At 43.4% G+C, this 14848-nt stretch overlaps 1 protein-coding gene across 2 annotated transcripts; it reads left to right on the plus strand.

Annotated features, from left to right (window-relative positions):
- Nucleotides 1–4249: 4249 nt before the first annotated feature.
- On the plus strand, nt 4250–14201 carry sgpl1 (sphingosine-1-phosphate lyase 1). 2 transcript variants are annotated; one of them, XM_079280399.1, is made up of 14 exons: nt 4250–4379; nt 6914–7079; nt 7593–7660; nt 7739–7886; nt 7997–8076; nt 8309–8437; nt 8516–8604; nt 10073–10181; nt 10260–10358; nt 10447–10593; nt 10763–11001; nt 11098–11244; nt 11328–11448; nt 12227–14201. In XM_079280399.1, the coding sequence occupies exons 1-14, from the start codon at nt 4368–4370 to the stop codon at nt 12368–12370; spliced, it is 1698 nt and encodes a 565-aa protein (XP_079136525.1). In that variant the 5' UTR covers nt 4250–4367; the 3' UTR covers nt 12371–14201. The 2 variants fall into 2 exon arrangements, with proteins under 2 accessions (XP_079136525.1, XP_079136526.1); XM_079280400.1 differs by lacking the exon at nt 4250–4379 and adding an exon at nt 6487–6541.
- The last annotated feature ends 647 nt before the right edge of the window (nt 14202–14848 follow it).

Raw genomic sequence — 14848 nt, forward strand, 5'->3', positions numbered from 1 at the left:
CTATTGGGATCTTTATCGTGGGCTTCAGTGAGGACACGCGTGTTTCTGATAAACAAGAGATCATCACTCAGCCTGCAAACTGAACTGTATTTTTCACATTTAGATTTCAGTCAAATTTCATGAGCGGTGGAGTTCCAGGCATGAAAGAAAAGAAATCTGTCACAGAGTAAATAAGTACATGACTATAAGTCTTCATTTTACGCATAACTCTTCATCCACATCCGAGCATTATGAGAATGACCTGGTACACGAGTGTGGATGGTAGTGTTCATCTCCTCTGGAAGCGCTCAAGGCCAGTCAGTTCTGTATTCGTGCAGCATGCAGTAATAACGTCTCCGTCTTAATAAAGAGACGCTGGAAAGGTAGTCAACTGGTTGTCGTATCTTTGTACAAAAAGGCTATGGAGAAATATTGAACACAACACTGTATTTCTCTCCAGAAAGATTTTTTGTTAACCACGAGGTGTGGGTCTTCATTTGCAAGTGTCATCTGATCTCTATCTTTAAGGATACTTGTAATGCCACATTTTACGCACTCGAAATATTGGCACATGCCGTGCTGGGTACATGGTGGGAATAATAACTTCTTCTAAAATGAACTTCAGATGCACCACAGTACTGAAAACGGAGGTGGAAACCACAGCAGCTCCTCAATTTATTTAAAATAAATTGTTTATTAGTACGTATACAGTTGCGTATTTTTGGTTGTGCGCATATCATGACCTGGTAAGGTTGGCATTATTAAATAGCTTTGAGCTGCTTGCAAGTTGGTCCTTGCTTGAATGTTGCTGACATTCATTTTAAGGAGTCACTTATCTCCGTGTTAGCTCACAAAATCTGATCTACATCAAAGGAACTGAGACGTTTAATGCCACATATATTTGGACAAACATTCGCCCAATGCCGTAGAGCGCAAAGCTCAGGTAGTTGGAGAAGGACAATTACGCATGGGGCCACCTAACGTAGAGTATTCGAAAGGGAGAAACCTTTTGTGTTAACTGATAGTACAAAGGTCCTGTTGTGTGCCACAGCAATAAAATCCCGATTTATTCTGTAATGTGAGCCTACATGTGTGCGCTATGACATCTCCAAAAACATGTCCACTATCGCCAACTCAGGGGCGCATTAGATTAACTTTACTTTTGGAGAGTTAAAGATTAGTAAAATATGTCAACAACACGCAGACACGTTTCAGCCCTGGTGGGGGAGGAGGAGAGGGAAGAGGGGGGAGCGTGGCAGAGCTCAAACATGATTTACAATTGCCAACAAAGGATCACAAAAAGCTCTCTTTAACTTTCTGTCTAAATATGTGTTTTGGAAACAATCTGATAACCATATGCTTTCAATAAACTGGACAAATACACCGTTGAGATACGAGATGGTGCCTTGCTGTTATAAAAGGCACAGAAAGTCTAAAGTAAACGGAATATTACCACTTTACAAATATCCATTGATGCCAAATCCATATTCGGATAGCGTGGACAGGTGTGGGTTTGAAGTTGTCAGTCTCTCTTTTTATCAGTGTGCCGTGTAGTGTCCTGCTTGTTATGCAAAGTGTAGGCAAACATAAGCGCCCAGTTGCTGTGGAAATAGCAGATATCGGAGCAGACTTGGTACGAAAAGTGATTTAACAATATTTAACAATAAACCGAGCAAGCTCCGGAGCAGGTGATACCTGCCCGATGCTCCTGATTAATACTTCCTCAACTGCAGTCTCCTTTGATTATTTATTAAGCGAAATCTATTTATTATTATTTTAGCAAACAGAAGTACCAGGTGGGGCTTTATTTTCGTCTTCAGCTTTTTGTTTGAAGGACGTTTTGAGGGGGGCAATCAAAGTCCAACAACTCGCTGACCAGATTGTTGTCATCCTGAACTAGCAGCGAAGCCTTTCAATGTGCCCCCCCCCTTCCCCTTCTTCTTTTTCTGGCAAAGAGCTGCCGGGTGGGAAAAAAGAGAAAAAGGAAACTTCTTCAAGATAGAAAAAACATCTTAAAAACATTTAATTGCAACCCGGATGCCATATGTACACCTCTTGTGAACCCCCTCAACAATGTGACTGCCTTTTAGAAAGTATGGAGTGCGTCTTTGGAGACGTGTGCGCTTTTGGAGAGGTGCGCGCATCGTGACCAGAATGACCCCGAACACACTTTACACAAGAAGTAATTCACTTTTAACGTGCTTTAGAGTTCCCTTTCACAGGCAAGGCATTGTACCTCTTACCTCAGCTTTAGAAGACAGTGTACACCAATTACAGCGGAATAGCTGTCCTATGGACACAGTTTGTCTTTTAGAAAAGACGTGAAGCACGAGTAGGGCTGTGGCTGCAAGCCGCCCTCTTTCTCCTCCTAAACTAATGCAGAAGGGTTTTTCTTTCTTCTGATAGCTTGTTGTTGTTTATTACTGGGTCTTCGTGGACAAAAAGAACAAAGTTGCGTTTTCTGCAAATGGATAAAATCCTCAGAAGACATGTTATTTTGAGACTACCTTCATTTTTATAAAAACAATAGTCATCAATTTAGTAATTGAAGATTAGTATATATTTGGATCGTCTTTTTTATTATTTCTTGCAGTTCATTATACAGAAATCTTCATTTAGCTGACTTCAATTTCAAATTTGGACATATTGCCATTTCTTACTCACAATTCTAATAGGTTGATACAGCAATTATAATTTGCCTTAATTAATATCTTTAGAGAAAAAGATGACAATAATTCAAATAATTTGTGTCTTTTTTTTTTAAATGTGTATGTTGAGCTCAGTGGTGCACAACCTATCCAGGACAGTGTAACCACTATGGACCTGCAGCCATCACTACAAACCATTGGGGATAATAATCAGCAGCATGTCACACACAGTTACAGCCTGTGCACCACATGAGCTCACTGACTGAGTTATTGATTCAAACATGTTGGTCCATTCATATTACATCGGGAATCATCGTTTGCGTAATACAAGGACACATGTGTTGTTCTTTATATAGCTATACTTTCACTTTATCATTCCAGCTGCTGCGTTAAAATAAAAATAATAAAATTAGCTTCTAAATAACGGAATGTTATAAATGTATCTAAGGTAGAAAGGAGATTTGTTTCTGCTGCACGTGTCCTCATTCTATAGTTGTTGGGGGTGTTGTCGCAGTGCCAGAACTCGGCTGCTCCGAGGCTCTGTTTTCACTCCTGAAGAGAAAACAACGTTTCATGTCATTACAAAAGCGAGACCAAACGATGCCTTCGTGTAATGTCGGAAATATGAAAACTATAAGTCGACTAAAGGTGAACAACCCAACAGAGTTGTATAATTTGAGTGTGCCACAAAAGCATCGCCATTTTCAAAATGCTGAGCGTCGAAAATGCATTGCTCTCAGTTCAGTCTCACTTTTGTTGTTTGAAACAGCGCTTGGTTCATAAACAAACATCAATTTCCATCCCATCATCCCACATCCACACATGTAGTGTTTTTTCTGCGAATATGAGGGTTTAGCAATCTGTGGAAGTGTAGATTATGGTTCCAATATTGTTTCCACTACTTTGAGGCCAATACAAAACAACATAATTAATGCAGTTATGTATGTTAACCCAGAGTCATCCAGTAAAAACAATGAATCTCAAAACTTGGTTAGTTTACATTTTTCAGACAAACCTAAGGACTAAGTGTTCCTTGATGGGTTAAGCTAATTGTTTTACTTTCTAAACTAAAGACCCGTTGGATTATGTAAAAAAACAAACATGGTCACAAAGATGGAAATAGGTCTGTTTCTCTGAGCAAGTATGTAGATGTTTAAATAGAGAGGCATTATGTGGAGAAACAAAATGTACAGACAAAAAGAAAAACTGAACCGTTATGATAAACTGAATGTAAAAATATATATAAAAAAACAGTAGAAAAATAAATGGATAAACAATAACAATTGAAAAGTACCCGGTGCCCGGTCTAGTTATGTTGTATTTGTGATTATATGTATTAAACGCACTGACATAACTGGGAGTTTGAGTACGAAGAGCATTAGAACGCAGCATCAGCTCTTTGCTAACACGTCCAGTTGTGGGAGTCAAAACGTGCGGCGCAGCTGCGTCCTCCTCCTCCTCAGTTGTTAAAAAGTAGATCTACACAAGGATGCGGCGCCACGCGGACGGCTCTCCAGCACGTGATCAGACCCGTCCGCTGCGTTGTCAGATCTACACTGAGCTAGACCGCGCGCAGCTTATTCGGCTGCTCGTTACTTCCTGAATCAGGGTTAGCTTGCTGCTGTTTCTTTTGTGGGTAGTAACGTTAGCATGTTAGATGAGAGCCGGAGACTGAACGCAGGCTACTGGAGGCGACTTTCCTAAGTGGCACACACACAAAAGAAGACTTTCGGCGACAACATGGACGCGTGGGTAGGTGTCGCCTCACTTTTAAATGTTATTTCTTTCCCCCAAATTACAGACACACTGTGATACTGTGACGGTGGCAGCGCTGCTGTAAGAGGAGAAGACTTGTTTATCTTTGTGAAGTGAGCTAACGTTACTTATGAGCCCACTTGTTTTGCTCACCGAGAGGTCCCAAGTCCACGAAACTCTGTGCGTGTGTGAGACTGACCCCTCATGTCGAAGCCTTTCGTTACAGATGTATGGCTGTTTTTATGAAGAACCCTTTCACCCACATTGTTTATTTGGCTCCTGAAATGAGTTGACCCTCTGTATGTTACTCCTAAGTTATATAAGACAATGAAGGGAAGTACAGTGCAGCCACATGACTGCACGATAATGCTTCTATTAATAAGCTGAAAGATTTAGTTTTGATAAGGTGTCTGCTGGTACGATTTACAGCTCCTTCCTATTGTTTATTGCCCTGCTTAAACCCTGTTCAAGTTAAACCTGCAGGAAGCTTAAACAAAGCAGCACTGCCACCAGACAGCTGTTAAGATTTGGGAGTTTTTCTTTTCCTTAAAGGAGCGGAATCAAGCTTTGAGGACTCAGCACCAGGGGGCATCTCGTCTGTCACAATATCTGCTGTCAGTGCAACATGAACCATGTGTCACAGGCCAGACTCTCATCTGATCAATACAAGGAACAGAAAGAAGAAGTCACCCAAAAAACAGCTATTTTTTTGCTACATGTCACGTGAAACTCCCCCCCCCCCCCCCCCCCCCTGAGTGATTTCTGGATCTCTGTTTGACTAAAAAGTCGGTGTGATGTCCTCCTTCACGGTCTGTTTATCCACTTTGATGTATCCAGGAGCAGCCACCTCACACCCAGTACATTTCCATGAGAACATGACCTCCCCTCTGAGACAACAAAAGCTCTCCTTACAGAATAGTCAGATGTTGGTGCGAGTGAGGGAGGGAGGGAGGGGGGGGGGCATTAGAGGAATGGGCGTCCACTGCTCAAACAATGAGTCGGGACAACACTTGCACAAGCGTCTTTGTGTGAACTCCGAATAAAGTTTTCCTGAGATGCAAAAGATAGCGTTGAACGGTCTGAGGAAAAGTGTGGGTGGAACCTGATAGGCCCCGAAAAGTGTTGGATAACAGAGAGAGGCCTGTGTGTGTGTGTTGAGGGCCACACTTGCCTTTTTGCACAGATCTTGCATAACGCCGGTTTAATCTCGTCTTTACGACGGCTGCGTGACAGCGATCTCGCCAGCCCTCGTATACCTTCCCAATCAAACCCGATCCCTATCATGACAGCTGGAGTCAAGCCTCCCAGTCACACACGCATGGTAATGGCTCCCCTCCTGTCTGGTTCTATGCAGCTGATCTGGCCCAACCTGTATGAGAGCATGTCATCCAAACAGGCAGGTAGAACAGCTGGAGTGTGGGCAGAGGTGCGGACTCCTATGGCTCACAGACAGCCCTCCATTAAAACTTCACTCACTTAAATCCACTTGATATTCTCACCAGGAAAGTCTTTCTGCATGCATCAGACAATGAGCTCAGTGTTTCGATAGCTCGAGGAGACGTGCCTCATTGTGCTGTTACGGCCTGTTTGTATCAGACGTGGATTACTCAACATGTTTTCTTTTGAACCTTTAAGCTTTCCGCCGTCTGATTGTGGCTGAGTTGGAGAAACAAGGGTCCATGTTATCCAACGGCCTGCTATTGTGTCATAAAAAACCCAAGTGGGGAGAGATAATGGAAAGATAATTTTGCTGCACTTATGAAATATCATTCGCGGGTCATTGTGAGTGATTACAGCTGTGATTTAGGCTCAGTTTGATCTTCTCAGGCTGTGAAGAATTCACACTCAGATTGACAACAAGTATTGCAGCGTTTACTGGTGATCAGGATTGGAACTAATTGTACATAATATCCCCGATAGTTCTGTCTATCTTGAGGCAGACTTCCTGTCATGTCCGATTGTGGTTGATTGCCAAACATCCCCTCTGCTGGTTGGATGTGTTGTCTGTGGGTTTCGTTGCTGGGGAGGAGTCTGCTGGTAGGTCTCCAGGCTGCTTGAGAGCGATCTCTCACTCTCACCTGGAGAACGAAGGGAACACTGACGGTATTAGTGTGACGGGGGGGAAACTGAACTCTGTGGGTCTGACAATGTCTTCTCATGTAAGTACCGTACTTCCATTTGGGACTCGTGGAAAATGAGCTACCGGTACTTTCCTTTTTTGAATTGTTACAAAGTCAGTCTTTCTTAAAAGTGAGTTGTTGGAGTATTGTTATGTTTCATGGCGTGTTGAAATTCAAGACAAATCTCTCTTTGGTTCTGAACAATTGTAGTTCACTGTTTATCAAGCTCAACTGTAGTATTTTGTTCAATCAGCAGCATGGTTTTCATAAGAAATCCCATAAGGATGACTATAACCACCATCAGCACGGATTATTCAACAGTCACGTCCTCATATTGACATATTCAGAGGAAGAACAGCTGTCTATGTGATGTAAGCATATTGTAAGACATGCATGTGTCTCTGTGTCCAGCGTGCCTTGGAGGTGTATAAGGAGATGGTGCTGCTGTACCTGGAGGAGGGCCGGCAGCAGGTCAACTCGCGCTGCGTGGACCTGGAGCCGTGGCAGATCATCGGAGTGACGTTCTTCACCACGCTGGGGGTGGTCTGGATCAAAGGCTTCCTCTTCCAGCGAGAAAGTAATCTGTCACACGTGGCGCATGGGTGCAAAGTAGAGAGGGGGGGGGGCGGGGGGCAACTTTCCTGAGGCAAAGATGGCAAATTGTAACAGTGTGATTTACATATTCTCTGAAATGTTAACATGTTTACTGACTTTTTTTTAAAGAAGTTTCCCTGGCACTCTGCAGTTAGTATCTTCTACTACAGTACTTGTTCCTCTAGTATGTTTGACTGCGTAAATGCCATCAATCAACAAGACTTTCTAGATCTGCTATCTATCTATTCATCAATCAGTGGTTGAATTCCTCAGCAACAAGGCCGGCTCCTCCTTGCTCAGACTGAGGCGTCTCAAAGGGAACTGCTTGTCTCCGGCGCTTTGTGTAATCTCATTGTCATCGACCACGTCTGGCCTTGACTTGTGATTAGAGATCACAGTCAGCTGTTTAATGTCTGTGGTTGAATGTGTGTGCCAGTCTTTCACCACAGCTGCTGCCTTGTGTGTGTGTGTGTTTTTTTTTCTTTTTGGCCAATAGGTCTCCTGTCCAGAATCAAGAAGCTGTGCTTTCGACTTGTCAGAAAAATCCCCTTTGTCGGCGCAACAGTAAGTATCAGTGGTGAACAGGTTCCTTGTTTTTGTCGTCGACGCCTATAAAGTAACTCCGTCCTCTCGTTACGACAGATCCAGAGCCAGCTCAACAAGGCTTTGGACGACATGTCTGCCAGCCTGTGCACGTTGAAGGAGGGGATGAGCTACACCAAACAGCTGCCCTCTAAAGGCCTCTCTCAGAGCCAAGTGCTGGACAAAATCAGAGAGTACCAGACTCTGAGTAAGTCGCCACTCAATCCTGAGCTTCATCATCTGTGTGGCCGACTGCCTGAGGGAGTGTGGCCTTTTTGTCATGTATTGAATAGAAAGAAATGTCTCGTGTGGTTGCAGATGAGGTGCAGTGGGACACCGGCTGTGTTTCGGGGGCCGTGTACTGGGGTGATGAATCACTGACCAATCTGCTGGTGAAGGTATGCATCTTTGTGTCGTACATCTCCGGGCTTTGGAATTCCAAGCACGAAGAGCCACGGTTGAACTTGAATACATTTTCGCTACAGTAAGCAGGGTTTCTTTTTTGTATTTTGTTTTTTGGACCAACAACTCCTGCCTTTTTAAAAGAGACCGCTGCCGCCCTGCTTTGTGTGTCACAGTCAATATTTTAACTTCTTTTGTCACTTTTTGTTCCCCCTCTTCTGATCCCAGGTATATGGAGACTTTGCATGGAGCAACCCGCTCCACCCAGACATCTTTCCCGGCGTGAGAAAGATGGAGGCAGAGGTTGTCAGGATGTCTTGCACGCTCTTCCACGGTGGACCGAACTCCTGTGGCACAGTAAGTCGTCCTAATTATGCTGACAGATTGTAAAAGCTTAAGGATTCATCTAAGCAAACTCTCTGCCTCCTTGCCCAGGTTACCTCAGGAGGAACTGAGAGCATACTGATGGCCTGCAAGGCGTACAGAGACATGGCGTATGAACGCGGTGTGAAGTACCCTGAAATGTAAGACGAGCCTTATTAGATATGGTTGATGAGTGATTTCAGTTTTCTTGTTCTGAATCATTGTGCCTTCTTGGGTTCTTAGTATTACAGATATGGCAGCACTGCACTTAATGATGGTCATGACAACACATTTTTAAGGCTTGTTGTTGTTGCTAGTGGTGTCACGGCTCACCCCTCACGGTTCGGATCAATCGAGTATTTATTTTTCTTTTCTTTTTTTACTCTTTAATCATCATAGTGTGTAATACAGTTTTACTGCTGCTGTTCCTTTTCAAGTAACAAGTCCCCGAATATCAATGCAGAATGTCAGTGAACAGATATAAAGCAGTAGTGTGTTCACGTGAACGGAGCAGCTTAGAAGCATTTAACGGTGAAGTCATGGCGAGCGGAGGAACGTCAGAAGCCACGGCGTCATTTAAGTCGCAAGTTTGGGAACATTTTGTCTTCCCTGTAACGTATAATGACGGATGAGGGTGGTGGACGAAACCTTTACGGTATGTAGGCGTTATTTAAAGAGAGACGCACGACAACGGCAAAACATCGGCATGTCCACACATATGAAGAGACACCATCCCGTCTGTCAGCGACGGGGACACTCCGGTGTAGAAAACAAAGGATTTCTAAATCTGGTTAAAATGCTTGAGCCACGCTACGAAATCCACTCACGCAGCCACTTCAGTGTGAAGCTGTTCCAGACCTCTATGAGAAGGACAACACTGCAGAGACTGCTTTCACCACGGCGGAGTGACTCTTAGTCCGGTGCTGTAGACACGCCCCCTCTGTGAGAGTCACACACACACACACATGGGCAGGTGCTGTAGACACGCCCCCTCTGTGAGAGTCACACAGACACACACCTGGTTCAGGTGCTGACAGAAGCATCAGAGTGAAGCTAGACGGGCCCAATAATATTCCAGTCACCACAGAAAGGTCTACCCTCTCCCCAGACAATGGAGATATTCTCATGTTTTTGAAAATAATGTCACAGTAATGTAACATTATTGTGTATTTGAATGACATAACCTGACAGGAAGTAAATATAGACCTATGGTGTTGCCGTTCAGTTCAGTGTAAACAGTGGAAGTGGAACTGGCTGTTTCTTTCTTTCAATATTGACCAAAGGATGAGGGAATCAACATACCTCATGTTGCACTTAAACTTAACAGAATTCTTGAATGTATTTTTATTTATTTATTTCATTTTGTTTCAAATTGGACATCTTCAATATTTTTGTTTTCATGTAAGACGATAGCCCAAAGTTCTTTGCTTTAAGTGTTCTTGAAGTTCTTTAATTAATAAATGGAAAGCAAAGTTATATTTGTCTCCTCCCCTTTTCTTTGTTGATCCGAACCGTGACTCCTGAACCGTGAACCGTGAGGTTTGTGATCCGTTACACCCCTATTGTTGACTGTGTCTTCTTCTAAAGTTCTAATACTATCTTTGTGTGTTTTTTTTCTACTTTGTGCAGTCTCGCCCCTGTGAGCGTCCACGCAGCCTTCGACAAAGCGGCGCATTACTTCGGGATGAAGCTTGTTCACGTTCCCCTTGACAAGCACACCATGGAAGTAGACGTGAAGGTGAGAATCCACAGTGTGTGCTGATCGACTGCTCTCCTTAGACTCTAGTTATTCCCGTATTGTTTCCTTTGTCTCAAGGCTATGAGGAGAGCCATCAACAAGAACACCGCCATGCTCGTGTGCTCGACGCCTCAGTTTCCTCATGGAATCGTGGACCCAGTTGAGGAAGTAGCCAAGGTCAGGAATGAAACATTTTCCCCCCCTAAAACACAAATGAAAAACGAGGAAGTGAAGCTCTCTGACACTTTGCCCCGGTGTGTTCCAGCTGGCTGTGCGCTACAACCTCCCGCTGCATGTGGATGCCTGTCTGGGAGGTTTCCTCATTGTCTTCATGGCCAAAGCCGGTTACCCACTCGCCCCGTATGACTTCAGGGTAAAAGGTGTTACCAGCATCTCTGCTGACACGCACAAGGTGAGTGGTTTTGTGTTCCCTTCAAATCAATTTCGTCTCGTTTTGTTGATTTCCAAACTTAAAGAATACAAAGAAAGTCATGATATCTACCAACAAATCTGGAAATCGTCATTGTGTTATGTGTAAAGACCAATGTTGACTATTGTGTTGCCACTACATGTCTCTCCAGTATGGCTACGCCCCCAAAGGATCCTCAGTGATCCTCTACAGCGATAAAAAGTACCGTCACTACCAGTACTTTGTGGCTCCGGACTGGCAGGGGGGAATCTATGCCTCGCCCTCCATCGCAGGCTCCAGGCCTGGAGGAATCATCGCCGCCTGCTGGGCGACCATGATGCACATGGGGGAGGACGGATACATCAACGCCACCAAGAAGATCATCAGCACGGCGCGCAAAATCCAAAAAGAGTAAGACACTGGCGCGTATTGACAGCGAAGTAGAGATGTGTTACGAAGAACTTTTGATCACCCCCAACATTGACTTGTTTTTTGTTTTTTTGACAGAATCTGCAAGATAAACGGTGTGTTTGTTTTTGGGGAGCCAAAGGTGTCCGTGGTGGCAATAGGCTCAGATGTTTTTGATATTTTCCGTCTGTCTAATGCGCTGACGACAAAGGGCTGGAATCTGAACACACTGCAGTACCCATCCAGGTACGTATATTGAATAAAATAAATATTAATATTACAATCAACAGTCCAGAGTGTAATGTTAGGTGTGGTGTTCTCTTTCACAGCATCCACATTTGCTGCACAGTTCTGCACACGAAGTCGGGCGTCGCTGATAAATTTATCTGCGATGTCAAAGAGCAGGTGGCCATCATCATGAAGAACCCCAAAGAGAAAACCACAGGAATGGTGAGCTCGCTCTGCACATGCGCGCGCGCACACACACACACACACACACACACACACACACACACACGTTGCATTCATACACTGAATATACAGTACAACTTAAAACTTGTAAAATGTACAATCATCATATAAATACAGGTACACACGTTCGATTTTTAGTGTGTATTCAACCGTGGCCTCTGTCGTCGAGCCAATTTCCATTTGGCGTGAGGCATGACATGACATGGTTATGTGAAATATGTTCGTCAGTCTCTATTGTTTACCACGCCGTTGGTACGCGTGGCATTTTGTTTGTCTGCTGCGCAAGCGGTCGATTGACGTTGACGCACGCTGCATGCGTGTGTCCGTTTGAAATGGGAGTGGAAACTCCGCCCAGCAGACACAAACCTGCTTTGTGCCAGTCAGGTTCGTTAGGAGCACACCCAGGAATGAAGCGTCGCCTTCAGTTGAACAACGATCACGTGATGCATGAAGCAAAGTCCTGCTGAAAAGAGATCCTGAGATTATAGTAGTACATATGCACTATACATTCAGGTTTTACATTACTGAGGCTCAGAGTGTCCCATTGACATTTGGGATGGGCTCAGCTGTCTCTGTTTTGTCTAATGGGGCTGCTGCTGCTGCTGCAGTAGTGTCAAACACAAACACAGTTGCTTTCCATCCGCAGTATATACAGCTCAGACGAACTGTATTCTCTGGGGGTTGTTAAAAGGTATGCTGGGAGATGTAGGCACACAGTGCGCTTTGTTAACTCATTCATGTCCTCCTGTCGTTTCAGGGAGCGATCTACGGCATGGCCCAGTCCATCCCAGACAGATCCATGGTGACGGAGATCTCCCGATGTTTCCTGGACTGTCTCTACAGCACTGAGGTTTCCAAGCCAGACACCAGCCACATGAACGGCAACGGCAAAGCCCACTGAAGCAGGACGGGGCCCTTCCTGCCTCGACCCCTCCGCACGCAGGGAAACACGCTCGCCTCCTCCCTGAGCTAATGGCTCAACGGTTGCCTTATCTTGCATACCTACACCATACTGAAAACATCTGCAAAGATCTCAGAAGCACAAGCCATCGTCATTTAAAATCGCTTGTAGCATTGTGCCTAAGTGGCACAGAGAAGAAATGACTGGTTCCAAACGAGTTTTAGTCTTTTCATTTGATTTCATTGATGTAGTGGAAGTATTCGTTTGTGTGTTATTCTATTTGTTTGAAAAATTCATTTCAATTTCAGCTTTTGTTAAATGCGTATGTCTGTCATAATCTCAACCAATTTACGAAGCAAAACATTCCTTTTTGAATTTTCTTTTTCTTTTTTTTTTTTACTGCCGGAACATTTCAGCTTGTCTCCATCACCGCGTCACCATCTGTCATGACTCGGCAAAAAACACAGACCAGCGAATGCTCGTTAGAAACGCTGTGCTGCCCTCTGGCATGGAAGCGCATGTAGTGTTTTAGACTGACTCTACGTGTGGAGGCCTGACGAAGGTGAAAGTTCTCATCATCATGCCATAGTTCTCTGGAAGACAGCATCTTTTTAATGTAAAAGCACTGCAACGCCCTGAAAAGAACATATCAGGTTAATCTGTGAATCACTTGAAACAACAGCTCTGATGTTGTAGTAGGGGTTTGCCTGGGAGCATCAACATGCATGTCCTTGTTTTTTAGCACTTAGTGTGACGACGATCGATTTGTTTTAAGTCTAAATTCGTGGACCATCTGCAGTGGTGGGATGTGTAGACGGAGGGAGAGAGATTTGGATAGCGGGAGTTTTTAAATGTCATTCATATTCAATAAAATTGTCTTTTAAATTTGAAATAAGGGAGAATATTGAAAGCGGTTAGTAGAATCCAAAGCTTTTTTTAGCCGCTTTAATGTAATTGTTTTTTAGATTTGGTACTTTCACTCAGTAGCTGGCTTGTAAAGCAATGACATTTAACAGGCTGTTTCCAACTCTGCTCTACTGTATTTTATCAAGAAGCAGGAACTCAATATTTCCTGCAAACATTCACCTGTGTACCACTTGTTTTAATCACTTGTCTCCGAATTCAATCTACCTCAGTTTCTAACCAATGCAGTTACTCATCCACTGTGACATATTCCAACAGGACAACTGTGTTTCTCCCCCATTTATAACATAATAAACTTCACAATATTTTGGCAATTTAACACACTGTTATAGAAGTGTTCTTAGGTCTACTGAAAGGAAATGGATCCGTCCTGTGATGGAGGTGTTTTGACCCAAACATTTGATAGTTTTATGTTGGTAGAAACCCACTCTGCCTGAATGTGGCTATATTTTGGTAGATATCCATTCAGCAGGATATTTACACATTTACTGACCGGTTGACCGCTCACCGGTGCATTCTGTAACACCAAAACAACCTTCTGTTGGGCTCTTTCTTTCCTAATATTGCTTGTTTAAATTGTGTATTTCCATTAGGTTAATTCCATGTTTGTGCAATATATACCTTTTCCTTTGATGGAATACTCTACTATAAATGTTAAGAAAACTAATTAGAAGCATAGTATTTAATGACAGCGTATTGGCCTTGTTAGTGTAATTTAACCATTTGTGTGACCACTAGGTGTTTTTTGATCACTTAATTTGTGAGCGTTTTGTGTTTTCAGCTATTGTTTTAACATGCTGAGCCGTTTTAAAGAGATTAGACATGAATGTATTAAGGTTCTTCTTACATGTTCGGGGATTTTAGTCAGTACCTGGTTAAAAGACTGACATCCCCATTAGCGATTGAAGCTTATACCATCATGTGACCAGGTGTGGAGACCCTTACCCATGCAAAGAAAAGACTGTTTCAATCATGACTCATCCTGTGTGCTTTGGAGAAATATCTTATGACGATTGAACGGCAAAGAAATCTCTTCTGAATAAAAACTTTTAATGCAAATTCCTCTTTAAGCGAAGTGACTACAAACTGTAACCGAGGAAATGTAAATGGAGACGTTGTGTAGCAACAATGAGCGTTCAGCTCTGTGCCTTCGGAGGTTTGAACTTGTGACGTCAAAGCAGATTCTCTCCAACATCATCAGGGATTTGGCTTTGTAACTGCAACATCATTAAGCTCCACATGCACATGGTGGACTAAGTAACACACAAACACCTTGACATATAATGTAAAACAAATACATCAGTCTTTAAATGTTTAATTTAGTTGTTAATGTCAGATGCCTTGACAACCATTGTAATTAGTTTCTTGGAGTGCTGGATGGCATTTTATTGGAAGGTGTTTTCTTTACTTCTGTCCATGTCATCATGTGAGGTTCTGAATGTTTAAAGATTTGTCTTCATGTCAGAGTGCATGTGTGAGTGAGGAAGCACCTGCCAGGTTTAACATGATCGACATCAAATGCTGTTTACCCACTCTGGCCAGTTAACACAGTCA

The sequence above is a fragment of the Melanostigma gelatinosum genome, assembly GCF_949748355.1.
Source record: "Melanostigma gelatinosum genome assembly, chromosome: 12".
In the NCBI taxonomy this organism is placed as follows: domain Eukaryota; kingdom Metazoa; phylum Chordata; class Actinopteri; order Perciformes; family Zoarcidae; genus Melanostigma; species Melanostigma gelatinosum.